This window comes from Artemia sp. Qi Xiang Cuo, chromosome 9, assembly GCF_049724085.1.
Source record: "Artemia sp. Qi Xiang Cuo chromosome 9, ASM4972408v1, whole genome shotgun sequence".
Lineage (NCBI taxonomy): Eukaryota > Metazoa > Arthropoda > Branchiopoda > Anostraca > Artemiidae > Artemia > Artemia sp. Qi Xiang Cuo.
The window spans coordinates 35,673,957-35,701,506 of record NC_142802.1 but is presented as its reverse complement, the minus strand read 5'-3'; the positions used below and the strand labels follow the sequence as shown (position 1 = coordinate 35,701,506).

Below are 27,550 nucleotides of genomic sequence, written 5' to 3'. Positions count from 1 at the left end.
GTACTAAGTTGAAATATTAAATGAGGAGAGTGCAATGATTTCTTTTTTCCCAAAATTAAATTTAGTTTCCTTGGTCCGTTTTCGCTGGAATATCCGTCAAAGCTTCTGCGGTAAAAGACACATCTATGTGAATATTTAGATTTGCAAGTCCATTCAGCCGAGTCTCTGCCATGAAACATTTAAGAATTTTTTTTCAATCTTCTGAAGCAGAAAACTTATTTCGGCCGTGCTGGTAGATACTGACAACATAGCAAAATCTTTGATAGAGAAAAAGCTACTGTAACAAGCATTTATGGCGTCTGCTGCACTTTTTTTTTTTTTTTTAGGCTACATTCAGTTTTTCTGACTCCATAGCACTTAAGTTTTATTTGACTCTAATCTGTGTGCCGAACTACTAAAGCTCAACTCAATTATCGGCCAATTTACTTTTATAAGGCTCTATAAGTTTCATAATGTATTGGAATCTTCCAAAGGAAGGAGTTTGCCAGTAGGCTAAAAACGTCCGCATACTAAAGAGTATATATTTTTGTTTGTATAATTTATTTTGGAGCGTGTTCGCTGGGCAGTTTGCTTAATTTTAAGTAAGAAATAGTCAAAATAACAATCCGTTTCATTGAAATTTTGGTAAAAATTAATAGTGGTTCTTAAATGTGTCAGCAGCTTGATAGTTAATAGCTGACGAGAGATTGGTTTCAAATGAAGAAAAATGTGTTATTTTATCAGTAGCCATTTGAATACCTATTAAATGAACCTGCAGCTAAAATAATGCTTTCCAAATATTTTCAAAAATAAAGAATATGTCGATAGTAAAAAGATATTCAAAAAGCCATGTTGTAACCTCAAAAGTCGTTTGACCCAGTTTTCGTAGGAACACTGGGGTTTGACAGCCGAGCGTACAATGCTGAGTTATGGTTGTATATCTCTCTATACTTCTTTTCTGTAAAGAATGTTCTATACTTTCAAATACCAATTCATTTATTTATCTCAATGAAAATTCTATAGCCTACTAAATCATCAAAAAAGCTCCCGATTGGCTTTTTAGGCTTATAGTTAACCGCTTCAGCTTATTACCTTAGGCTTTTGTTTCGACCTCTGCTGACAGCAAATTTCTCTAGCTTTTTTTTCCCATTCATATACATGACAATTTATGCAAGCCTGTATGCAGTAGTTTCTTTAGGAGGTTAAGGGAAAGACATATCCATAAAAACAGAAAGGGAAATTACAGGCAGCTGATCCGACAATTTTTGCAATTTTCATCGTAAAAATTCAAGTTCTTCTTGATTTTTACAATTTTTGAGGACCTATGCCTAGGAATCCTCTGATACATATCTAGATTTTATTTTATGCGAGGGATCTGATGGATAATAAATGCTGAAATATGGTATCAAGGTGCACCCACACTGAAGCTGTGGTCGATAAACAAGGTTTTTATAGGTGATGTAGATTAGGACACAAGTATTGGCTGAAACAAGTTGGAGGACCATACGATGTATTTATTTGACGGAAAAACAAACACAATGACTTAAAACCGATTGTCCTGAAATTGGAAATCATGGTGGTGCAGAACCCCATCGTGGTAGGATCCTGTATATGAGGAAAACTGCGGCAGGGCGTAAGAACCTATGGACAACGGCCTCTGCAAAGGGCTACCTCAACTTTTTCGGAGTATCTTCAAGATTGAGGACCTAGTGGTCATCTCTATTCCCAATAGAGGAGTGGCACCCCTGGAGGAAATTATAACCTAGTAAACGACACAGCTTTCACACAAGATTCTAATTAATGGATAGTTCTTCTAGGTTAGGTCTGTTTTGCCGGGCGTTTTTGGGCTTAAAAACCTCTTCTTAGTTAATTTATCTACTAGGTGTTTGCCTTCCCGTAGTAGCATAACCTTTGTAGGCATGGATATATAATGAGTTGGAGGTAATAGGCTTGAGATTGTATGTGCAGGATTTCGACTCTCGTTCATAGAAGAGCATCGCCAAGTGCTGAAGGCCATTAATAACCAAGATGGGGCCAGGATTGCACAAAGTCTCCATCCATGATACAGGTCCCAGGGACTTCTTGCTGTCCGGATCTAAGACTGGATCTGTAGACTTGAGAAGATGTGTTGGTCCCCGTCCTGCAGTGGTATCCGGGACCATTGCTTTTCCTGAGGCCGAAATAATTTCAATAATTTAAAGATTTTACTTAATTTTACTAAGTCTTGTTTAGGCTGAGAAAATATTAATAATAGAATACTAGTCACTCATTTTACAACTAAAAAGTTCACGATATCAGTTATACGTAAAACTGACTGGTGGAGATACTAGTGGTCCAGAGGAATTTTACTTACAATTACAGAAGCAAAGAGTCCCAGGTAGAAATGTATTGTTTTTATTAGGAGATTTTGTGAATTTAAAAATCTAGTTATAACCAATACCGTATTTGCTTATAAAATCTTATTGATTATGTTATTATAAACCGAAGACTGGCAGGATCAATACAAAATATAGGGTATATAGAAGTGCTGTTATTTATGTTAAAACTAAAGATTGCCTTCTAGTGGCGTCTAGGGTAAATCTAAAGCTGAAATATCGGAAGAAGAACTACCTCCCAGGAAGTTATGATGCTGATTTACTCCAGGATGAGAATTTGAGACAAGTTTCCAGGAAAAGCTGAAGACTAAACTTGAGAGTTTAAAATTTGGCAATATAGAAGGTGGATGAAACAATTCTAGGAAACCAATTTGTGAAGTTGCTGATGACGTCTTAGGGAAGAAAGTTAGGAACCCAGCTAGGAATATTATTGAAAAAGCTTTATGTTTAATAGAGAGGAGAAGGAGATTGTACAAGAATTATCTAAGTGATAGATTATATGAAAACAAGAGGAATGTGAAGAAAGTGGAGAAAGCTTTAAAATATGAACTAAGGAGGTGTGAAGTGGAGGCCATGGATAAAATTGCCGACGATATGGAATATGCAGCTAGATGGCATAACAGTAAAATATTGTACTGGCATGTTAATAAATTGAGAGGGAGTAGTCAATCCGAACTCGTCCCGGTTAAAAATAGGGACGGGGTCACAGTTAGTGATAAGGAAAGAGTTAAAGAAAGATGGGCAAAACATTTTGAGTATGTTGTAAACCAAGATAGAGTTGCAGGAAAAGATATAGAGGAAAATGAAAAAGTTTGTGATATTTTGGATGTGAAGAAAAATTTGTTTTTTGAGGAAGAATTAGCGACTGTACTAAAAGGATTAAAAAATAATAAGGCCCCAGGGGCTGATAGTGTGGTAAATGAGCTCCTTAAATATGGTGGCTCTGAGGTTAGAAATAGGTTACTGATGATTACGAATATGATTTTTGAAAAAGGGGAAGTACCAAGAAATTTTAGGAGAACCCCTGATTAAAATACTGTATAAGAAAGGTGATTAGAGTGAGTGTGGCAATTACCGAGACATTAGCCTGATCTCTTTAGGTAGGAAATTACTTAGTAATATGATATTTTTTAGACTGAAGGATGATGTAGACAAAGTTATAACAGAAGAAGAGTGCGGTTTTATGTGTGTCGGTGTCGACCAAATTTTCACTTTTAGGTTAATAATTGAGAGAATCATGAGTTATCAAATAAGTTTGGTCATCAGTTTTATAGATTATGAACAAGCGTTCGATTCTATTGATAGAAGAGCTTTAGCGATGGACTTACCTTTGTGTGGTATACAAGACAAATATATTAAAGGGATTAGTACTATGTACGAGAACAACACTGCTGTGGTTAAGGTAGGAACTGAGGTTAGCAGCAGGTGACGTTGGGTAACGAAAAAATTGATCAGGTGGAGTGCACAGCTTCCCTTTCCTTGGTTGTATTATTAGTAAAGACGGTGGGAGCAGTGAAGATATTAAAAGTGGAATGGCAAAGGTTCAGGGTGATTTTGACAGTTAAAAAAAGTTTGAAAGTATATGAAGATAAGTCTGCAAACCAAGATTAGAATATTGGAAGCTACAGTGATGACAGTGGTCAAATATCGTTCTGAATCATGGGCGCTAAGAAAAGTGGATGAAGATTTGCTAGATGTTTTCGAGAGAAATTTCCTACGGATTGTTCTGCGTACCCGGCTGACTGACCGTGTTTCAAGCAGTTGGCTGTATGAAAAGTGTGGTCCAATCCCGCTTTCCAGGGCTATAATAAGAGGAAGGGTGAGATGACTAGGGCACATTCTGCGGATGAAGGATGACATATTGCCCTTTTCAGCCAATAGTTTAGGACTAAACGGAAAATAGGTTGTGCGCGGTTGGGGTTAGAGGAAGTCATAAAGAAAGATATAAGGGAAATGGAAACTTCCTGGGAGGGTGTAAAGAGGGAGACTTTGAATAGATTGGGATAGAGGAAGAGCGTGCGTAGGCTGGCCTCAGGCGGCTTGGTGCGTCGATGAGTTGTTATTAGAAGTAGTAGCAGATTTCCTTTGCAAAGTTTAGGATATGCTCCTTTTTTCAACAAGAGACTTCTGGGGGTTTAGCCATACAACATGCATTTCTTGGTTGAAATAAGCAAAAGAGAAAAATAATCTTTTATTTTGCCCCCTTTCCTCTCCCGCATAGTGTGAAAAATATCTGTTTTGTGAGGCATTTGTATTGAAAAATGCCCTTTTTTGTATTTTTTTTACTGGACAAACAAAAGCGATTCTGAAAAAAAATTGCATGCCCTTCCCCTAAATTTCCGTTAATTGTCGCCGCTGGGAGCATTAAGTATATAACTGGTTAAATCATTTCAATTAGGTGGACTAGTCAAGTCACCCGTACTGTGGAAAAGAAATTATTTTCCACGCTTCAAAGGGACAGACAATAAAATAATAGAGTTCCATGATTTTCGCTGTCTTGAAATTGCCCTAGCTTTTCTTGCAATTAATCGTCATAAAACAAGAAAATTTGAGAATGTTAGACAGGTTCACTGTTTGAACTGCCTACCGCTCAGAAGCGCCTGACGCAAATGGTTTGGATTTACTTCCACTTTGCATGAGAATGGTACTCGTGTAGAAGAGTCAAATATAAGAAAGTGTAGCCAACTTAAAGAAGAGATTCTAATTTGTCAGTGTTCATGATATCTAGCAAAATTTTAAAAACTGATTTGGAAAAAGAAAAGGAACACACATTTGAATGAATTATCTCAATCTTGGCGATAAATATTTGCTATAAATTACACACGTTGTTCCATCATACTCACTCGTAACATTTTTTTAAACATTGATGGGTTCTTAAATGCACATTTAGGTTCTGAACAAAACAAAAGAACAAGGGCAAAAACTTACAAAACTAGGTTCGGTTAGTAAAAACAAAACAAGTTTGGTTAGTAAAAGACTAAATTATGATCATAAATAGTTATGGATGATTGTTTATTAAAAATTAAATCCCTAGTTTAATGAATCCTACTGAAAATTTAAAGATACCCCCCAAAAATACGAACAGGCTACATCTAGTGATCTAGGCAAAAAAGACATGACAAAAAAAAAAACATTTAGCCTACCTGAATTTATGTGATTTTACATCTTCTTCAACAAACACTGTATAAATCTCAATTACTCAATTAGGAAGAATTTTTGCCTCCATCAATTACCTACACAGGAGTTTTGGGCCCTCCCCCCCCCCCCGTTTTGTTAGCGATTGTTCAATGATTTACACTGCACATATAGTTCTACTATAGGAAAGGTCTTGAGTATAAGGAAAGTCTTCGATATAGGGAAGATCTTGGGTATGGCAATTGCGAATCTCCAGCATTTTTATTGGGGGGCGGGACAAGAGGGCTCGATATTCGGATAGTCAAGGGGCATGGGATATATAATAATTTTTTCTCCGTATTATTGGGGGGACAACTACAACACCCCCCCCCCCTTGACCCCCTCCAAACGACGCCCCAGGGTATGGAGGAAACGGTCATTTGTTTCAAATTATTATCCTTCATAATGTTGGTGAACCAAATAAGTCACAGCCTATGCGCCTCACTTATACGGAACATAAGGCAACATACATGATAAGTTTTAATCATGGTAACTCAGAAATTTTGCACATACCCTGGAGAATTTTCGTAATGCACGATGGAGCCTATATTATCTAACATAGAAGAGGAAAAACACACTGGTCCTTCAGCTTAACTGAGAATGGGACTTCAGAATAGAATTAAAAGATCTGGCTACTGCAAGGCAACGTCGAGACAGATTCAAGATAAAAGCCAGTTTTTATTGAGATCCTCGATGGGAGTAATCCGATGAATCTGGCAGAATCGATAAGGCTAGTCAATGATAGCTTGTTCCAGAAGCTACCACAAAGTTCGATAATTGCTAAAAAAGGTTCATTATAAGTCAAGTGCTTAATCCTGACACACAACGTCAAAAACTGGATTTTTGATGTCTTGCCGGTTCGGCTTTTCTACCGGACTGACGAAAACAAAAATACGCCTCAAGAATTTTATAGAAAATTGTAGGAATGGTGGCTTTATGTAGGGTTGCATGATACCTTACTCTGTACAATAAAGACTACCTTAGGTGAATTCTCAGAGGAGGCTGACACGTCTACTATATTCTTTTCTTGAGGAGAGCGAGATTCGGATGTGGAGGGATCAGTCAAGAGAGTAGACAACAGCCAGACTATGTTGAAGCTATAGAAAACTCATCAAATCACGAGAATTGAGGAGAACAAAGGTTTTATAGGACGTAACACCAACTGCGTATTATTAACAGTAAGTATGCCTATTATCGTAAATATACCGAGAGCAAAATTAAACTCCATTCAAAAATTGATTGAGAAATTTAAGTGTTTTTAACCAATAAATATAGGCAAGAAGGAAGTAAAAATACTGTCAGAGAAGCCAAACAGACCCAACGTATCTACAAGGTGATATTTTCCACCAAATGAGGCTATTTACTTTAAAGTTGACAATAATTTTTGGGTAAGGAGGGGATTTACCGCAATAGGTTTTCTAAGCTTGCTACAACACTGAACACTGAACATATAGAAGCGTCAAAAGACAAAAAAAAGAAACCTTTGGTTTTATACAAAGCAGACACATAAATAAAAAGATAGCCCTTTGATTCCCCTATCAAGAAGACGTGCTAGGCTACTTTCCTGTTTTATTTCATGTCTCGTTGTCCCGCCTTTGAAACATTTACATAGGGGGCGAGGGCGTTTAAACCAGAATTGCTTCAAAATTTTAAATAGAAATTCCTACAAAATGTTGCTAATATTTCCATTCTACATGAACATTCATTCAAAAAATTATTCTCTTATTAAAATCTTGTCAAAAGTTATAGACGATTCAAAGGCAGTACTTGACTGGTCTGGGTTACTTTATATAAACAAGGCTTATTTTTTATGTATAAAATAAAGATTTATATACAAAAAAAAGTTTTCTTTTAAAATAAATATTTCTTATTTTAGATTTCTATAAAATTACCATATAAATTAGCTCTTTAATCTACCTTTCACGTGAAAAAACTTACATGTTTCCACTTTTACTAGTTCACAAAGTCAAATACACCAAAAGAATTTATCCATATAAAGGAAAAAGCACGTTATAACTGGTCAAGATCAGCAATTTTACTAAGCTTCATATTACTAAGACCTTCTAGGAGACAACATCAGACATGCGGAAAAGGAAAAGATTCCGAAATAAGGAAATATCATAATATCCTTTTTCTTTCTTTCGAATTGTAACTAGAAACCGCACAGTATGATAAAACTTGACAAACTATAATGGCTGTTTCTTTAACTAATTTAAAAATGGGAAACCAAAATGAACTTTTTTAAACTATTAAGCTTCAGATTTCTGTCAAACAAAAATACAGCTCAATTAGGGGCTTAAGAAATTAGTTAGGCACTCACAGGAATAATATACTAAAGCCAGCGCACTGAACAAACTAAGCTGAGAACCCGAAACGTAACTTTTTAGACTTTATACGCCTGTACCTTAAAATAGCAATCAAACTAAATGGACGTCTTGAAATTCAACTTGCTAAACCCGACAATAATTTATATTCTAGTGCTGTGGTAAATAAACTTACTAACTTTGTTAAAGACTCAAAGCAGGGATTGTTAAAACAATCACTGTAACTATCATGGTTGTTATTATTATCATGACACCTGTAATTAACCAGGAATATGCTTTACAGGAGTGGAAAGGCATGCTAGACGAACATTTTGGCAAGTGGAAGAAGATTCATTCAACGGGCGATTGTTTTATTTATTAAAAAAGACAAGATTGTTAAACATTGCATGGGTTTCCCAAGTTTCTAGGAGAGCTGTGGAAGTATTCCCACACCTTCAAGCACAGAGAGATTTGTGGCAGGGTGCAACCTTGTATAAACACCAAAGGAAACAATAAATTTCAAGAAGAAAAGACTACGTGCCTCATTTCTCACTTTAATCTTGGTTGCCAAGATACAGAAGAAGTTATCGCCTATGCTAAATAAACTAAAAAATACGATGGATTACCAGAAAAGCTCATGGATGTATGGAAATATAACAAAGGAGGAAGAAAAGGCCACAAACTTTCAAGGGGGCAAATCAAGGACCAAAGGCCGTTTTGCTAGAAAAGTGCCATATTTTCCCGAAACTTACAAAATATTGCACCTTTTGTTCATTTTTTTGTCTCCCAGGAGGGTTGGGGGGGGGGGATTTCTAGAGTGAATTCCATCATGGGCGTTCACTGATAAGGTAAAACAAAGATTTGGGGTACACAATATGTAGAGTTAAGGAAAAGCAAGCCCAGCTACATTTCTCTAGATTTCAAGTAAAGAGATTTTTCTATTCTGCATTCAAGTTCAATTATTATCAAATCAAAAAATAAATTACACCTAACAACAATGCTCGGTCCATTCCTGGATACCGAGATCCTCAATGGCTACGTTTTAAACATAATACGCAGCTTGGTCACTGCTGCTACTCTCAGCAACAAACTTACCTCTCATTTTTTCCAACACAACTACCAATTAAAACTGAATTCCAGCCACGTTCGCCCTAGAAAATGTGGGATGTTTTCGACACAGTACTTGCATTATGCTTTTTGAATCATTACGTCAAATGACATTAATGGCATAATTTCGTCAACAATGCCCCTCCAACAGTTATGTTTAATCAGCCATGTCCGTCGTTCAGCTCGGAGGTAATTCGGCCTATTAAGGTATACCTTTGCGACCAACAAAATATAGCATATGCCTGAATCTAGATATTTGATAAGCTTTGGTTCGACCTAAAATGCGCATTATCATTGTAGTTTTTTATTTCTGTTTAGATTTTTCAAATTAAGAAAAAGAATAAAAGAAGAAAAAAAGAATCGTGCCTGGAAAATAGCAATTTGAACAACTGAAAAAATAATAGACTATAAACGAAGAAAGCCAAAATAACTAAAAAAATAAAAGCTAAACCGAACTACAGCTAAATAAAGAAAAAAACTGACACATACTTACAATATGACAGTACTTCAAATTTCATCCGTACAAGTTTCATGACGGTTCCAAGATTTGATGACAGCTTTAACGATATAGAGCGACGCAAGGGCAAAAAGTTGTACTTTTGGAGAATCAGTGCTTTAGGGCAGAAAAGAAGGTGACATAAAACTCAAATTCGTAATCATTAAGATAAAAGACATTTGACGCTGGACGAAACATATAAAATATACAAATGAACTATCCTTTACAAAACACAGCGCAAATTATTTTAGGATCCATAAAAACAAAAACATCTAGTGATTTTCAAGACGGCAACAATTGACACAGCACAGCTAATATCAATATGTGGCTTATCTAAAGCAAAACAAATTATTTGGATTAAGCGTGTTCGGATTTTCGATCATTATCATGCTACGCAAAAGGGCCATCTAGCCAGTCAGCTTGCTGCGGCATTACGGCATCGCCAGATGCCGTTATAACGCGATCTTGCAGACGCACGAGTGAAACTAAATGGACCCTCGGAGTCCCAGCAAGGAAGGTACAGGCACAATCAATTATGAATCTGACATAGGAGATGTATAATGACAGAATAGAACTATCTGGAAGGAGGTTTTTCAAGCGCATAATAACAGCCAGTCTTCTTGATGCTTCTACTTACATTTTTATTCGGAACAACTCTGGTTTTTAAAATTGAATTCTATGAACAAATAGAAGTAAAAAAATATTGCTGAAATAGAAGAAGGATACACAGATAGAAGGAGACATTAAGCACACCATTTAAGGATAGTTTTAGCAATAAAGCTTAGTATTGAGGTGCCAAACTCTAGTCAAAATGAACGAAGCGGTTTAACAGCAATGAGTATGTGCATAAAAGCTGTTTAAGTAGCATGAATGTGTCCTTATGGTTTACAATATGACTAGAATCGTTTCCCTAAATAGCCCATTAGAGGGCAAGAGACAAGCCACGCGCCCCAGATCAGGCTAGGATGAGAATAAAACCAGTCTTCATGAGTACGTTAAGCCCAGACAGTTTAATACTGCGAAAAGCGTGTGGTAGCAGCAGTTCAAAAAATTATCCATGCTGACAATAAGCTACTACAATGTCCAGAACATTTTTCTCACCTCTTAATATTTATTTCATTTTCGATAGAAGTTTGCATTATAACATAATTTTTCATTCAACATTAAGACTATCAAAATTAAGAGAAAAGATTAAAAATTTATTAATTTTCAAAAGCGCACATATTAAAATGCAAATGGTTAAAATCATTTTTGTCTTCTAGATGTTCTTCTCAAAGGTCGAGGCAGGGGCTCATCATCTTGGATTTTGTCCTAAAATAGAAAGCTATGTAGTCAACATGAGAAAATACTCAGTTTCTATCTGCGTTTTATTATCTCTGAACAAATGCTTAGGTATCATATACATATCTATGATATCTACATATGATATACATCAAATAAAAAAAAAAACAAGTTTTTTTAATTGAAAGTAAGGAGCGACATTAAAACTTAATACGAACAGACATTATTCCGTATATCAAAGGGGCTGTCCCCTCCTCAACGCCTCACTCTTTACGACAAAGTTGTTTATTGTTTTAAAAAATAAAGTTGTGAGACACAGTCAAACTTTAGCGTAAAGAGCTAGACGTTGATGACATTCATATTCGGAATAATTTTTGTCCGTTTTAAGTTTTAATGTCGCTGCTTACTTTCAGTTAAAAAACTTTTTTTTTAAATTTAATTACTGAACGTTTTTGAATTAATGCTGGTTTTGATTTTGGCTCACCGTACATGAATAGTTAAAACAAAATTTGCATATTAATTTTACTTTTTTTGGTTAAATGGCTTTCTCGAAAATTGATTAATTTTATTTACGAACGTTATTATTACTAATAAATAACTTACGTAACTTACGAATTAAATTACATAATGAACTTCTATATTCGTATATTTTTTATTAAGTATATTAGGGGGTTCGACCCGTAGTCAATACCTCGCTCTTTACGTTAAATTTCTAATTTTGTTCAAATTCTTTAAAAATGCCCCCTTAATCACAAAGGCCGTTAATTAGAATAAATAGCTCTTGTGAAAGAACTAAAAAACTTTAGCATAAAGAGCGATGTATTGACAGGGGACAAAACCAAACATATACGTAATAATTTCTGTTCCTTTTAAGTTTTGAAGTGCTCCTTACTTTCAGTTGAAAAACTTGTTTTATTTTTTTTTATTTAATTTCTGATCGTTTTTTTTTAAAATAATACTGGGAAATATGGTGCCCCCTTCATAGCAATTTCCCTTTCCCCATGAAAATTTACTCCATTGAAAGATCCTCCCAAGTTATCCCCGCACCACCCCTCTCCCACTACCAGAAAAAATCCCCCCTGAAAATGTCTGTATACTTCCCAATAACCAATACTGTATGTAAACATTGGGCAAAGTTCATAACTTGCAGCCCTTCCCCTGGGGACTGTGGGGGATTAATCGTCCTCAAAGACATAGTTATTATATTTTTCGATCATTCTGAACACAATGGCTATTTCAAAATTTTACCCGCTGACTTTGTAAAAAAAATGAGCGTGGGAGGGGGCCTACTTGCCCTCCATTTTTTGGTCACTTAAAAATGGCGCTAGAACTTTTAATTTCCGTTTGAATGAGCTTTCCCACGATATTCTAGGATCACTGGGTCGATACGATCACCCCTGGGGAAAAAAAATCAAATAAACACGCATCCCTGATCTTTCTTCTGGCAAAAAATACAAAGTTCCATATTTTTGCAGATAGAAGCTTGAAACTCCTACTGTAGGGTTCTCTGATAGGCTGAATCTGATGGTGTGATTAAGATCCTATGACTTTTAGGGGGCGTTTCCTCTTTTTTTCGAAAATAAGGTTTCCCTCTTTTTTCACGTTACTTTTGATGGGTATAACTAAACTTGATAAAACTTACATATTTGAAATCCTCATAAAAATCTGATTCTTTTGAAGTATCTATTGGTATAAAAAATCCGTTTTTTAGTTTCGGTTACTATTGAGCCAGGTCGCTCCTTACAACAGTTCGTTACCACGAACTGTTTGATATATATATATATATATATATATATATATATATATATATATATATATATATATATATATATATATATATATATATATATATATATAATATTAATGCCATCTAACAAGTTTTTTTTTCTGTTTGCACGGGGCTTTTATCAATACAATTTTCCAACATCAAAATAGCCTACGTTAGAAAAGTTACAAGTGGCTATAGTCCTTTATTTTGACGTCAGAATAATTCACTAATAGCGTATCGTTTTGCTCCAAAAAGGAGTTTATTTTCAAAAATTTAGAAGAGAGCAACCAGGGTCTAAAGGTATTCACGCGGATAGTTTCTTGTTTCAGGATGTGAATTAAAGAAACACACAAAAATTACGCTGAAAAGCCTATAAATGTGGTTTCATTTTCGTCCGTCCTCCATTAAATTGGGTTAGATAATATTTCAGCTAAAGTTCGAACTGAAAAATTTTAAGTCCTGATATAGGCGGGACTATTCTGCTACCACCAATACAGCCAATATATCAATCAGTGGATGCCAGCTTTGGAAAAAAAACTCCAGTAGTGGACGAAGAAAAATTTCTCAATTTCTAACTTAATTTCAGAAAAAGTGTGAGATACACCCTTCCGCTTTGGGCACGATGATATCTTCTTTAGTAATTTATAACTTATGCCTTAAGTTGTAAAGGCAATAGATTACTTTAGAAGTATTTCTAGCGCAATGTAAATTAAACAATATCCTCATATTTCTGAAGCACGGATTTTTCTTAGTTTTTATAAGGTAAAACTCCGAAGCAACGGACATTAAATTCTTCGCTATTAGCCAGTTTATGTCAAACAATCAGCGTTTCTAAGCAGAAACTATGCTAGAGAGAGAGTTCAACTTCTTCATAGGTCATCCTAAGCGATGGGGAGAGCTGTTTCTCTCTCAAGGCTTAGAAAATTGGCTAGGAGGAAGGCTGCTTAGCTAGCACTATTCTACTTAGAACAAGAGTAGATTTTATTCCTTTGTTATTCCAGAATTTAGGGATAATACATTGAAAGTTTAATGGAATAGTAAATTCAAACTTTGCAGATGATTTTGCAGATGGCAGTTTTGGCTCAATTGTTCTCACACCAACAATGATAAAACTAACTAAAACAAGAAATTCATAAAGAGGGAGAATTCTGCTAAAAAAATAAAATAAAAACATAGTCTTGAAAACACTGGGCGACAGTCATTTAAACATAGCACATAGTACTACCAGATTTTCTAGCACAAATTCAGCTCCTGATTTCAAAAACTAAGTCCGTTCGTTTGGTGATTCAAGTCAAATTTTGTTGATACTTTTTGCAATATTCGACCGATTTATACAAATAAAAAAAGTAAAATTCTACCACCCACATTTTGTGTGTGATAAACTTCCGTTATCTTTGCGACTGAAAAATAGAAAATTTCACACAGCCGATTAAGAAAAATACTATGCAAAAACAGCGCAATTAAGAAAAATACTATGCATAGTAAAATAATATTGTAAAATGTTATGTAATTAAGGGTGGTATAATAAAGTCCCAACAAAACTTTTGAATTAACGCACCTTCCTTGAGTCAATAAACTTTTTTTTAATCGGCAATAAACCTTGAGTTCAAAACCATCAGGTTTCCAAAAAAAAAAAAAAGTTCGAAGAAAAATTAGACAAAACTATATATGATGGAAAATTTCGAACATAGGTTTGAAGTAAGCAGATGGAACTTGGTACTTTTTTTTTTTATCAAAGTATGGGTTCTGGTTGTTTCTGTAAATAATTTTGGTGTATTTGAAACGTACTGTATATACATATCTTGTTATCATTTAAATACTAACACACGTGCAAAAATATAATCCCCAATCAAGGCCGTATCCATCGGGGGGGGTACGGGATTTGATCCACCCCCCCCCCCCCCGAAATTATTGTCCGGCTCGTAAAAAAGTAGCAAAAATGAACATAAACAAATGTTTGATGCGTTTTTATTTTTTTTAACCCCCCCCCCCTTGGGACAAAAATCCTGGATACGTCCAAAAACCTACTAATGGTCTGTAAACCTGTTTCCTTTACGGCTAGTTAAACACGCATTTATTACCAATAAAAAATAACGAAATTTAAATTTATGTTGTAAGAGAATATGAAAGAGCAACAACTATATAACAACGAAATATAGCAAAATAAATTACGGAAATTTCCGCAACATCAGTAACATGAGCCATTAAACGTTGTGGTCATCAGGGGCGTCGTTTGGGAGGGACAAGAGGTGCAGTTGCCCCCCCCCAGTAATGTGGAAAACAAATTATTATATAGCCCATGCTCCTTGAATATCCGAAAGTAGACCCCTCTTGCTCCCCCCCCCCCAATGAAAATGTTGTAGATTTGCCCCTGGTGGTCATCAAAAATTAAAACAGATACCCAGCGTAAATCAGGAAGGTTTTGACCAATGGAAGCTTGATTACTCGTGTCCAACTACTAGGTTGCATTCTTAATAGCACCCTCAATCCCCCCTCTCTCTCTGTTCCACCAGCCATTCTGTCAACTACCAACTCGCCCACGAACATCCAGCTTGGGACTCAATCCATAGAAGAAGTTAACGACTTCCAGTATCATGGGAACAGAATCGGATACAATAGTAATTCCGACACAGGATTAACAACTCTTATAGTCCTGTCAATCCCTGACTTTGAGTGGTCTTAATGCCAACCAAATACTTGCTCCAGCTAAAACTACGCTTTTCTACAGCAATATTCTATCAGTCCTAACATATGCAACTGGGTGCCTGAAACTTAAGGCTGAGCAGGAGAAAGGTCTCACTGCCGGCGGTGCAAAGATGAGAGGGGCAATTCCCCTCTTATTTGGGATAATTTCAGGTCGTTTTGAGTTTTTATGTTATGCTTCATCTTCATTTGAAAGAAAAACATTTTATATATATCAAATTGTATTTCGTTTTTAATACCATATCCAGAGCTATTCTACATAGGATGGGGGTACCGTTCCGTCTATCCTCACTCTTTACGCTAAAATTTATCTTTTGGATAGCAATGCACCAAGAAATCGACAAGGTGTGTTTATTTTATAACGGAACTGTTAGTTCTTAGCACTTTTGATTTGTACTTTTACATGGTTATCAAGGAGACATTTCCTTCCGCCTTTTCCTGACTGGGGGAAATAGTCGGAAACTTCTACTCAAAAACTTCCACGCTGTCAAATCAAGCTTCGATTCAAAGATTAAAGCTTCTGTTAACATTTAAGAAAAATACATTTTTACTAATGAAGATTTTTCAATTTATCTTTATTTCTCTTCTAAAGATATTATTCCTTTTTGCTCCTGAGATGCAATCAGCATATACAAGAGCATAATTACTGGAGATAGATAGTTTCTCTTTTATTGATATTATTAAATAGAACTAACGTAATTTTTCCTACGAAAGGTAATTAAAACCTAAAATAAGTAAATATAATATCTAAAACTAAAAATGAACAGAGATTGGCCACGGATGAAAAAATAAAACCTAAGACGAACATCAATTACAAAAGATTATGAAATCTAGAACTAACTGAAGTTACCACAAATAAGTGTGAAATTCCAACAGCTCCAAAAGACGGAAAGCAAAAAAAGAGTTGAGCACTTTTTTGCAATAAAAGGAGATCCAATGTAAAAGATTAAAGCTAAAAAAAGGAAGGTGCCGAGGGGCAATATCATGCAAACACTTTATGTCAGATCTTTACATCTCTCTCTCTCTCTCTCTCTCTCTCTCTCTCTCTCTCTCTCTCTCTCTCTCTCTCTCTCTCTCTCTCTCTCTCTCTCTCTCTCTCTCTCTCTCTCTCTCTCTCTCTCTCTCTCTCTCTCTCTCTCTCTCTCTCTCTCTCTCTCTCTCTCTCTCTCTCTCTCTCTCTCTCTCTCTCTCTCTCTCTCTCTCGCCTCTAAAAAAATCTTTTAAGATAATAAATATAAGTAGATTTTTCTTTTACTTTTTCTGAAACTGTGGTTCTTTTCCGAGTGTTTTTGACTTGGGGACTTGCTGAGTCTTCACTGATATCTCTTTCTTCACTTTCTTCCTTAACATGGACCGCAGACATAGGCGTATGCAAAACAGAGGTCCCAATATCGGCACTTGAAGTACGATTAATGACACTGATATCCTGAAAAAAAGAAGGAAATTTACGTACAGTTTACTGGGTTAAAGATCCCTGTCGTAAAAGACATTTTCAGATTATTTGACTTTATTTTTGATAGTTCTCTCTTAGAACAATGTCACACTGCCTCATATTTTGTCTGTTATGCCTTTCTGGAAGATTTTTTACCATAACTGATAAAGTAAAAATCCATTCCACCTTCTTCCGTTTCCCCAAACATCTCCTCCACATACCACCATGGACACACAACTCTAGATTGATCAGCAAATATGTAATAAATGAACCAGAAATCATATTTTCACGACTGTGAGAAAAACACAAAAAGAAAATTTCTTTAATTCTTTGTTAATCTGTTTTTCATTCGCCGTTTCTTTCTTTTTCTCGTTTTAGGTTATATTAGGTTTCCTTTTCGTTTATAGCTGTTTTCTCCGTTTTGCAAGTGTAAATATTCGTTTTTTTCTGAATTTTAAAACTTTATTTTAAAATACTGCATTTTAAAACATTTAACTAATTTTTGTTAGAAAAATTTACGGTATCTAAAAAATCGCGGATGGGCCACTCAAATTTGAGGCCTCTAGACTCCAATCAGCTAGCCTATTGGTTAATACAGATCCATCAATCTTGGATTTCGTCATAAGGACTATTTTTAGTCCTTATGACGAAATCCATTTTTATAAGGAATAAAGGAATTCCTAATAAGGAATTAGTCCTTATTTTTAGTCCCTATCATTCTTTGAAAACCTCTGGCTGAAAAGGACAACTCAAGAAACTCAATTTTTTTTTCAAAATTTTGTAATGAACACAGTGTTTTACAACAAGGCTTATTCTAAATTGTTTCTGAAATAGTCCATAGTCCCTTTAATAAGAAACAAGACTGATTTAGATTTTTTTTTCAGGATTGAAAAACTTACAACAAAATAGGTTGTTTTCTTCCATATCTAAAGGAATCTAGCATAACTCATGCCCGTGTGATGTAGTCTTACACTAATCCGTTGTAAGAAAAATTAAATCTACACCATTATTCAGTTCAAGGTTTTTTATTTACAACAAATCTACAACAACGAAAAACACGAAAATAGCAATTCCTCCAAATGAGCTCCAAGGCCCAAAAGCGGAGAAACAGCAAAGGAAAAAATCAACTTACCTTAAGTCAATCAAAACACATGTTAACAAAAGTTATAATAGAAAAGTTTATAAAAGTTTTACACCTCACTACCATGGAATATTTTGAACACTATTAGTAATTCATATAATAATGATTATGGAATTACTTCATTAAAAACTATATAGATTTCTTTTGGAAAGACTATCTTTCCGAATACGCAGTAGGAGAATACCGGTTTCAGAGCTGAGAAAAAGAGAGAAAAGGAGAGATCAAAATAAAAGAAGAAAACTAAAAACATCCTTAATAAGAGAAAGCTGACTATTCATCGATTAGTTGCTTCAAAAGAAAAATAAATACATTAATAACATTAGGCGGCTCTTTAACGACCCGCAGTCAAGTTATTCTAGATCAATAAACTTCCCGGGAACGGACCTACGGACCAAAATAGGACCTGGGAAGGTATTTTGAAGCCCTTTCCACCCTTTTGATGAATGAATTATTATGAGCCCAGGATCAGATTGTGCTACACGGTTAAAATTCGCAAGATTTGACCTACTGCCGAAATTAGGACACAGAGACTTGCTTTTGTTTTTCTATTTCCAGTCCTTTCCTACTTACAAGACATTAAAAATTCCTCAGAAATATAACTATAACTGTCTTAAATAAGAAAAGCCAGATTCTATATCAAAGGATATAAAACTTTAAAGTGCCTTACCCAAACTTAATTCACTCAGTAGATTCAGTTTTGAAAGATTCCTGATGACAAATGGAGCAAGATTTATCTAGAAGCCAGTCATCCTTAATATTACCAAAAATGAATCGGGAAAGTTTAAGGTGACCATTCTGTGGCCCGGACCCCTCTTAAAACTTTATCATTTTGTTTCTTTCCTGAGGAAAGCGCAATACAAATACAAATAACCTGACGACCAGGGCCATTCCGTCACCAAGTGAATCACTAAAGTCACTGAGGAGTGCCCTATTGCCGTCTCTGCTTTCCTTGAGTCACTCAATAGTTTGTTGTGGCCCGATATGACACTTTTGTCTGACATCCCAGGAGTCTGATTCACTGGCAAGGATTTATTTTAGGGTCCTGGGGACTGAATTTAGGTAGCCTAAACATCCTTATCTGGGGTTGCTTAAGGACTTAAAAGCTTGAAATCTTATCTGACTGCCATAAGAATCTTCGTAGAAATTTCGGATTATCTCCCTTGAAACTCCGTAATCACTGAAATATCTATCCCTCGTTTATTACTCCCTCAGACCTACAATCCCTTGCCAAGCGGAAGGACTTGTTCCAAAACTACAGCCGATTGTTCGAGATATGCAAGACCATGACATGCGAGATATGAGCAAAGTTTTGTTCCGTTTTATACTTCACATAATGTTTTAGTCCTGAAGCATAAGCGTAATTGTAAAAGTTAGGTTCATAGCTTGTGTGAATTTGATATTCAATTAACTGGGTAAATTAGCTGCTTTGTTTGTATTTTTGTTCTTAATGCGTCAAGTATTGGTGTGTGCGTGTTTAAGCGAACCTAGATTTTTGAAATTTCAACCTGAGCCATTCAGAGTACATTTGGTCTGTCATAAAAAAAAGAGCAAGATACGTTGCTAGTAGTGACCTCAATATGCGAGGCTAAGGAGGAAAATAGTCTAATTTTTTGTTGTTACTTCATAAATATTAATATAAATATTTCATATTAATAAATATTTATTAAATAATAAAATTATAAAATTATATAATAATAAAATAATAAAACTATAAATAAATAATAAAATATAAAATAAATAATAAAATATAAAATTATATTATTAAATATTTCATAAGTATAAAAAATTAGTGAGTGTATCATGAACAGGAATTAGTGCAGACAGGCTGCACTAACCGCTAGGGAAAAAATTCTAGCCTTGTTTTCTTCAATAGATTAAAAAAACCGCCCTCGTTACAAAAAAACTTTACATCAAAACAATTTTACATACATATGTTACTCTTTTACGAATCGGAAAAATTTCAGGGGGAAGGAGGCTCAAACCCGATAACACCCCCCTTACCTTAATAAGGTACCACCCCCTTGAGCAGGAACGTATTAGGAATTATACGCATCACCAATATTTTTTGTTGTTATTTCATAAATATAAAAAATACGTGAGTGTATCCTGAACCTGAATGAGTTAAGAGTCAGCCAAGGCTTTTCGACTATAAAGCCGAGAAAAAACAAAAAACTCTTGTAGCTACAAAAAAGGATCACTATATACACGAGAAACATCCATCACTCTTATCTATTTTACTCTTTACACTGTTCAATAGCATGCCACTTAAATCCCTAAAGTGTCTCATTGAATGTAACGGGCAGATTAAGGATATCTTTTTTCCAAATCAAAGTAAAGAAGACCCTTAAAACTTCAAAAATAAAATAAATTACTCAAAATTTAAGGGCACCGCCGCCAACCCAAGGTCCCTTATTCTTTACGCCAAAAATTCAAGTTTTTACAGATAGGAATTGTACATTCAATAAAGCATAAGAAAACTTGAGTGTGGGTCGCCACTCTTTAGTGGGTGGCTTAGAGAGTTGGGACAACAGGCCCCTTCCTAAATAGGATAATTTCAATTCGTTTTAGGTTGTACTGTCACTCTCTACTTTTAATGGATGTAGGCTTACCTCATTCCTGAGGAAGGAATCATTTCTTGTCAGGTTATGTACTGGAGTACTAATCAAAAGGTTTCTCTTCTCATCACAAAAACCTTTCCCTAATTCTGATCTAGACGTTTGAACAGGTAGTGGAGGTTCTAAAAGAAGAAAAACTCAAATAAAAAATTAACAAAAAAATAACAACAATAGCATGAGTTTGCGAGCCCGATGAATCACTTTTTTTACTTTTTCTTCTGCTAACAAATTCTTAGATGCTGCGTTTTAGTTTCAAGAAAAACAAGTCCGGTGGCTTCAACTTCCTATCCAAATCCGAATTTATAATATCATATGATTGAGTTTAGCCCATTTAAGTCTAAGATTTATTTATTGAAATAATTAATTAAACACCCTTGCAAATTGGGGTCTACATACCTTTCAAAAAGGTTTTGTACAGTGTGTTGTGTAAATAAAGATTTGTATGACTATTAGGGATGACAAATACTAATGAAAGCAAAAACGAGAAAGGAAAAACAGAAAAAACATAATAAAACTCAGATTACGGTCATTATTAAATTTAATTTAAGCAGAATATCTAACAAGCGAAGAGATAAATCAAAATAAATTCAAAATATTTCGACCTCCTCCCCCTGTCACAGCGTTCAGCAAACCTGAACCAGTTGTTCGGGTCATTCAAAAATAACCCACTAGCAATCTACTTATTTCAGCTATTTTATTCTTATGCCACCGACCATCTGGTCAGCTACAGATCAAACAAATTGTTACAGATCACCTAGTCTCTAAATGAACTCCTAGGGTTGAAACTGGTTCAGTCTGAAAAACAGTAAACGACAGAGAAAATTCAAAAAGAAGACTCATCGATCATTTGAATCTTATCGGTCATATGGAGGAAAAATGCCAACATTTTTTGGCTTGATCCTTCGGAAGAAAAAATACTCAACAGTCTAAAAAAATAAATACATAAATGTCTCCGTTTTCTTGTCATCCAAGAAGTGAACATGTACGAAAGTAAATTTTAATATTGACTTTATCAAATACGTTTTTCGAAAAAATTACTTAGTACCCGATGGCCGAATACCAAAAATAAATTGATTTTGAAATAACAATTTCATGAACATTTTCAAGCTTTGCAAAAAGAGAAAGAAAAAAATCTATATTTTGACAGCCTGTAAACAAATCTTTTAGAAAGTTATTAAAATGTCTCAAAAAACCTTCGATTTTCAGCATACATTATTCCGTATCAGACATAATCAATGAAGCTAATTTCACGCTTTGATTCCCCCTGAGCGTAACCAATTTTCTGTGAATTTGTAGATTTAATAAACCGTATAAATTTTCTCAGTTCAGTATTTAGCATGAAGTAATGACGTATCTAAGAACACTTGTATCCATTCGAATTTCATCATTGGAACCGAAAGAAGAGGAGAGGGGGATAGACCACCGTCTTAAATGAAGGTAAGCGATTACCTTGCGTGTTAAATTATAAAAATTTCATTATTTTTACTTAAGGCCCATTCACAATCAGATTTTTCTGATACCAAGATTTAACTGCCGGTAATCGGAGCTAATCAGAATTTTTCAACCAATACTAAGTTCTATGAAAAATCTAATTGGTTCAAATAACGATAACTAAATCTCGGTATTAGTAAAATCTAATTGTGAATTGGGCTTTAACAATACCAAGCAAAAAAAGGTAAATATGTTTTTTTACGTCAAAGTCATAGTTTTGAATTAGCAAAGGCGATGTATCTCTCGAGCATTATTGCTTCTCTTGTCCTAACGAATGTGCTGACGAGGACAGGCTGGATATAAAAGGTTGGAGCTGTTCCGGTTTTGTGAAATGGTTTGAGATGTCTACGCTGTTAAAAGCTCCTTCCTATGTCCTTATCCCCGGAAGGTAAACCCAACTTGCGTGGCGTGGCAGTAGCGGCAAGGTGGGCATATCACGATTTTCCTAATCAAAACCGTAAATACAAATAGAGCTGCACATTGACCTTGAGAAGCAGCGCCTTTTCAGGAAATAACAGCCTAGTAGACGACATAGCATTGCACTGGATTTAGATAATGAATAATTCTTCTGGGTTTCGTTTGTTTTGGTGAGCTGTTTGGGCTGAAGAACTTCTTCCTAGACATGTTAACTATTATGACCTGCCTTACCATTATTGTAATATTTGCAGGCATGGATAGATAATGAGAAGGAGACAATAGGGTTGAGATTGCTTGTCATCGATGCCGACTGTTGTTGATAGACCAAGTGTGTAAAACAATTTAGTCACATAGATAGGCAAGGATTTAACAAAGCCTCTAGGCAACTGGAGGTCCCAGGAAATTCTTGCTTTCCAGTTTTAAGCCAGCTTAGGCGCTTCTGGTAGACTTGAAAAAAGTATTAGTGTAAGAGCAGCGACGGCAGGATCTATTGCTTTTCTTGGGGCCATAAAAATTTCGATGATTTAAATTATACACAAGGTGTCAGGTGGACCGTTACAACGCTGAAAGACAACTGTCGGATTGGCATTTTGAGTGACGAATTCAGACTGAACTGCCCTTGTTAGGAGTTTTAGAAACTCATTTCCCAGACTAGGAAAATATGAAATAAGGTGATACAGAACTTTTTTATCATAGGCAATGTAATAGCGTGAGCCAAGTAAAGAGCGAAGTGGACACAATGTATTATTTTTTTTTCTGACCAAGACATTTCGTATAAGGAGCTGTCGTAGAAACTTCGCAAGGAGCTCATTTGATCGGAAATAGAAAGTTCTAGTGCACTTTTCAATATAGGGCGGCCAGACCACCACACCCATAATTTCCCCAAACACATCCAATCAAAATTTTCGGAGAGCTATTTTGTTCAGTATAGTTGAAAAGTCTAGTAATTATGTCTTCGGGGATGTCAACCTTCTTAGAATCCTCAGGACAAGGGCTATAAGTTTTGCTAGCTGCCCATTATTAAAATATAAAGTTTCTATGGAAAGGGTAGCCGTATAAACTAAGAGGGGACTTATTCGGTTTGAATTCGAAAGTTCTAGTGCCCTTTTTAAGAGTCAAAAGTGATCGAAGGGAAACTAGCTTCCCTCTCAACCTGTTTTCCCAAAATACATCAGATCGAAACTTTGCGATAGCCATTTTTTTTATAATAGTCCAAGGATCATCTAACAAAGCCTCCAGGATTGACCCCCACACCAGAGCCTGGGGACAAGGGTTATGAGGTATGCCCCAGGGGCATATAGGGTTTTTTATGGAAGAGATGGTCTTATAAACTTTGGAGGAGGCTCATTTGGTTGGAAATTGAAAGCTCTAGTTCCCCTTTAAAGAGGTAAAAGTGACCGGACAGCAACTAGCCCCCCCCCACCCCCTCTTTTCGTTTGAAATAATATTACTATTCTAGTAATATAACCAGATATATCGCCCCCCCCCTTGCACCCAAAAAGCAACATATATTTTAAGCGAAAAAAAAAAAAAAAAAAAAAAAAAAAAAAAAAAAAAAAAAAAACGATACTTGACACAGCCCCCCACCCCCAAAAAAAGAAACCAAATGTTAAATTCTACTCTTAAAAAGGATACAAAAATGCAAATAGACAAATTTTGATGCGTTCCATAAAGTTTTTTTTAACCAAACTCGAATAAAACATCCAAAACAAAGAGTGAAGGGTGTTACCGGGCTTCAGCCCACCCTTGCTCAAAGATTCAATATCTACTCGTAAAATCCACTTCGTTTCGTCTTTTTATTAAGTCTGATATTTGTTTCTTTTAACTTTAATATCTGTCTTTTAATTTTTTTTTTTACTATAAGGGGGTATAAGTGGGACGACTTCCCAGTTCATAAATCAGATAATTTCTGTTCATTTTGAGTTTGAGTTGAATACTAGTTTTATTTTTGGTACATTATAAGTTCATTATTGGTTTCATTTTTATTAAGTCTAATTTCTGTTTCTTTTTGCTCTGCTCAAGACATAGCTTCGCTCTTTACTTTTGTAAAAATAACGATACTTATGTGCTATAAATCACCGACCGCTATAGACTGTACAAGGAAACCAGACAAACGAGTATTTACTAGATAAATGGATCGCAAAGTTGGATTTTTTATTGCGTTTACAATATTTAACCTATTGTTTTGGGGGGTTTAGGGGGGGGTACCTAGGTTAGGTTAGGTTACGTATTTAATATAATCTATGCTTTATTTATTTTATTTCATTAGCATTAACCAAACTTGACTTCTTTCGTGGATAGCGGTGGGTTATTTATAATGCATAAGTTCGCCTGCGTATGCAGCCTGTCCCAAGCCAGGATAAAGAGGGAGGGTTGGGCTGTGGGCTTGTGACCCACACCCGGGACCTCAAGAGCCTGCCTTCGGGGGAAATCCTAACTGCAACCGAAACATCAAGTTTGAGCCTCAGATTTTCGAACCACCTTTTGATGACGACCTCTGCATGCCCACGGACAAGATTTATGAATGCGAAGCAACACCTCAAAGTTGGTTTCCGGAACGTCCGCACAATGTCTCAAGACTCCAATACTGAACAAGTGCTAAGAGCACTGGAAGATTACCACTTTGACCTTCTGGCTCTGTCAGAAGTTCGATGGCTAGGATCTGGATCAAATAAACTGGATGGAGATGTGACCATTATATACAGTGGATCGCAGCAAAAGCGTGAATACGGAGTAGCCCTAACGATGACAAAACAGACTTCCCAAGCTCTACTACAGTGGACACCGGTGTCACCCAGAATCCTGAAAGCCCGCTTCATCGGCTCGCATGTGAAACTGTCAGTAATAGTATGCTACGCACCCACCAATGCCGCCACCGACGAAGCAAAAGACGAATTTTACAGAGCTCTCAACTCCGTGGCAAACGACATACCCACGGCATGGCATGGCATGTTTTCTAGGAGACTTTAACGCGAAAGTAGGGAAGGACCGATCATTTTCCCCAGAGGTTCTCGGCGAGCATGGCCTGGGCCAGCGAAACGAAGACGGAGAACTACTTATTGACTTCGCCGCTCCTTAACGACCTAGTAATCGAAGGTACCCTATTTTCTCATTGGGATGTCCACAAATATTCTTGGATATCTCCCGATGGCCACACCCGAAATCAGATTGACCTTTGTCTTTGGAGCAGGAAGTGGAGATCAAGCCTACTTGATATAAGGGAATATAGAGGAGCTGACGTTGGCTCAGATCATAATCTGATGGCAGCAAAAATCCGCCTCAAATTGAAAAGAAATACAAACGCAAAAAAGGCTCCCTTAAACCCAGTCTTCGACTCGGAGAAACTGAGGGTGAGAGAATCCAAGCAAGCCTTTAAACTAGAGATGCGGATTAGATTTGAAGCCTTGTCTTTACCACATGATGGTGATAGCGATCAATACTGGGAAAGCATAAAGTTGTGCTTTCACGATGCCGCGAAAGCCACCATTGGGTACCGCAAGAGCCCAAAAGACCAGTGACTATCTGACCAAACATGGGAACTCATGGAGACTAGGAAAAAAGTAAAAGCATCACTTATCCAAAGACAAACCCCCGACCAACAGATCTTCAGAAACGACGAATTCAGAGCCGCGGATAAAGAGGTAAAGAAGAGTGCCAGAAAAGACCAGAGAAACCTGCTGGAGCAAAAAGCACCGCAGGCAGAAGAGGCGGCGGAGAGAGGTGATTCAAGAGCCGTCTATAAAATCACTAATGAGATTATTGGAAAGAAATCCTCTATTCAACATGGACCAGTAACAGACCCCTCGGGCATCCTGATAACACAGAAGTCTGACGTAAACAAAGTTGGCCAGTCACTTCGAGAAGCTGTGGAATAGACCTCCACCAGAGAATCCCCCAGAGATCCCAGCAACAACACTGTTTTCCTTAGATATCAGCACGGATCCGCCGTTATCCACTGAAAATATAGTAGCAGCAAAGAAGCTGAAAAATTGGAAGTCGCCTGGTGAAGACAGGATATCCGTGGAAATGATCAAAGCGACTGTTATGACCTGCCTCAAGTTCTGGACAGCGCTGTTCGCAGTAATCTGGACGACCGCCAAAATACCTTCGGATTGGAAACGCAGCACCCTTGTGAGGATCTTTAAGAAAGGCGGTACGTCCTTCCCAGGCAACTGGCGAGGAATCTGCATGCTTTCCATACCTAGCAAATTACTGACGCACATTTTACTGCAGAGAATCAGCTCGCAGCTCGACAGACATCTTTGCGTCGAGCAACATGGATTCTGACCAAACCCTTTATGTGCGGACCTGATATTTACCCTACGGCTACGGACGGAAGAAAGCAGAGAATGGCACTCCAAAATTTATATGATATTCATCGATTTTGAGAAGACATTTGACTCAGTAGACCACCAAAGTCTGTGGAAGATCCTACTGCATTACGGAATCCCTGAAAAGATAGTTTCACTGTTTGTTGCGTTTTATGAAGATAGCGAGTGCTGTGTAAAGACACCAGATGCCAAACTCGTTTCTTCCGCAATATGTCAGGAGTTAAGCAAGGTTGCGTCTTGTCACCGCTAATTTTCGTAATTGTCATTGATTACATACTGCGAAGTTCAAGCAGAGACGGAATCCAGAAACACGCCTCAGTGATGTAGACTTTGCTGATGACATCGCCGTCCTAGAATCATGCAAGCAAAGACTCCAAGAACTCCATGACAAAGTGAGGGAGAGAGGTGGCCATGTCGGCCTGAAAATAAATAATGAGAAAACAAAATGCATGGCTGCCACAGATTCACCCCTGAGCATCACTTGCGGAGACCAACACATAGAGCAAGTCGTCCATTTCAAATACTTGGGAAGCATAATAGAAAGTACCCGATCGACTACAAAAAAAGTGGTCACAAGAATCGGCCAAGCCAATGGGGCCTTCAATAGATTACGGAAAGTATGGCGGTCCCAAAGCTTCTCTATACGGCTAAAGTTACGACTCTTCAATAGCAATGTTATGCCAGTGCTGCTTTACGCAGCCGAAACCTGGCACCTGAACCAGGAACAAGAGAGAAGAATACTTGCTTTCGAAAACACATGTCTCAGAAGAATTCTCAACATCTGCTGCTTGGCAGCAGAGAATAACAAACCAATCCATCCGTGACAAGACTGGCCAGCCTCTTGTACCACATATCATAAGAGTCCGCCGATGGAGACACCTTGACCACGTACTACGCATGGACAATCTCCGACTACGAAATGCAGCGCTCCATTGGC

The 27,550-nt window shown here is 36.5% G+C and overlaps 2 protein-coding genes across 2 annotated transcripts in view; both read right to left on the bottom strand.

Annotated features, from left to right (window-relative positions):
- The window catches only part of LOC148948608 (protein madd-4-like), a 511,292-nt gene extending 503,748 nt beyond the window's left edge, over nt 1–7,544 (bottom strand). Inside the window, exon 1 of the mRNA XM_089094504.1 lies at nt 7,467–7,544. Coding sequence (XP_088950630.1) covers nt 7,467–7,468 — 2 coding nt within the window. The 5' untranslated portion in view covers nt 7,469–7,544. The remainder of the gene's footprint in view (nt 1–7,466) is intronic.
- Nucleotides 7,545–10,612: 3,068 nt separating this feature from the next.
- The window catches only part of LOC148948607 (condensin-2 complex subunit D3-like), a 155,899-nt gene continuing 138,961 nt past the window's right edge, over nt 10,613–27,550 (bottom strand). Inside the window, exons 14-16 of the mRNA XM_089094006.1 lie at nt 20,369–20,496; nt 16,442–16,612; nt 10,613–10,745 (exon numbers count right to left, since the gene is read on the bottom strand). Coding sequence (XP_088950132.1) covers nt 10,680–10,745; nt 16,442–16,612; nt 20,369–20,496 — 365 coding nt within the window. The 3' untranslated portion in view covers nt 10,613–10,679. The remainder of the gene's footprint in view (nt 10,746–16,441; nt 16,613–20,368; nt 20,497–27,550) is intronic.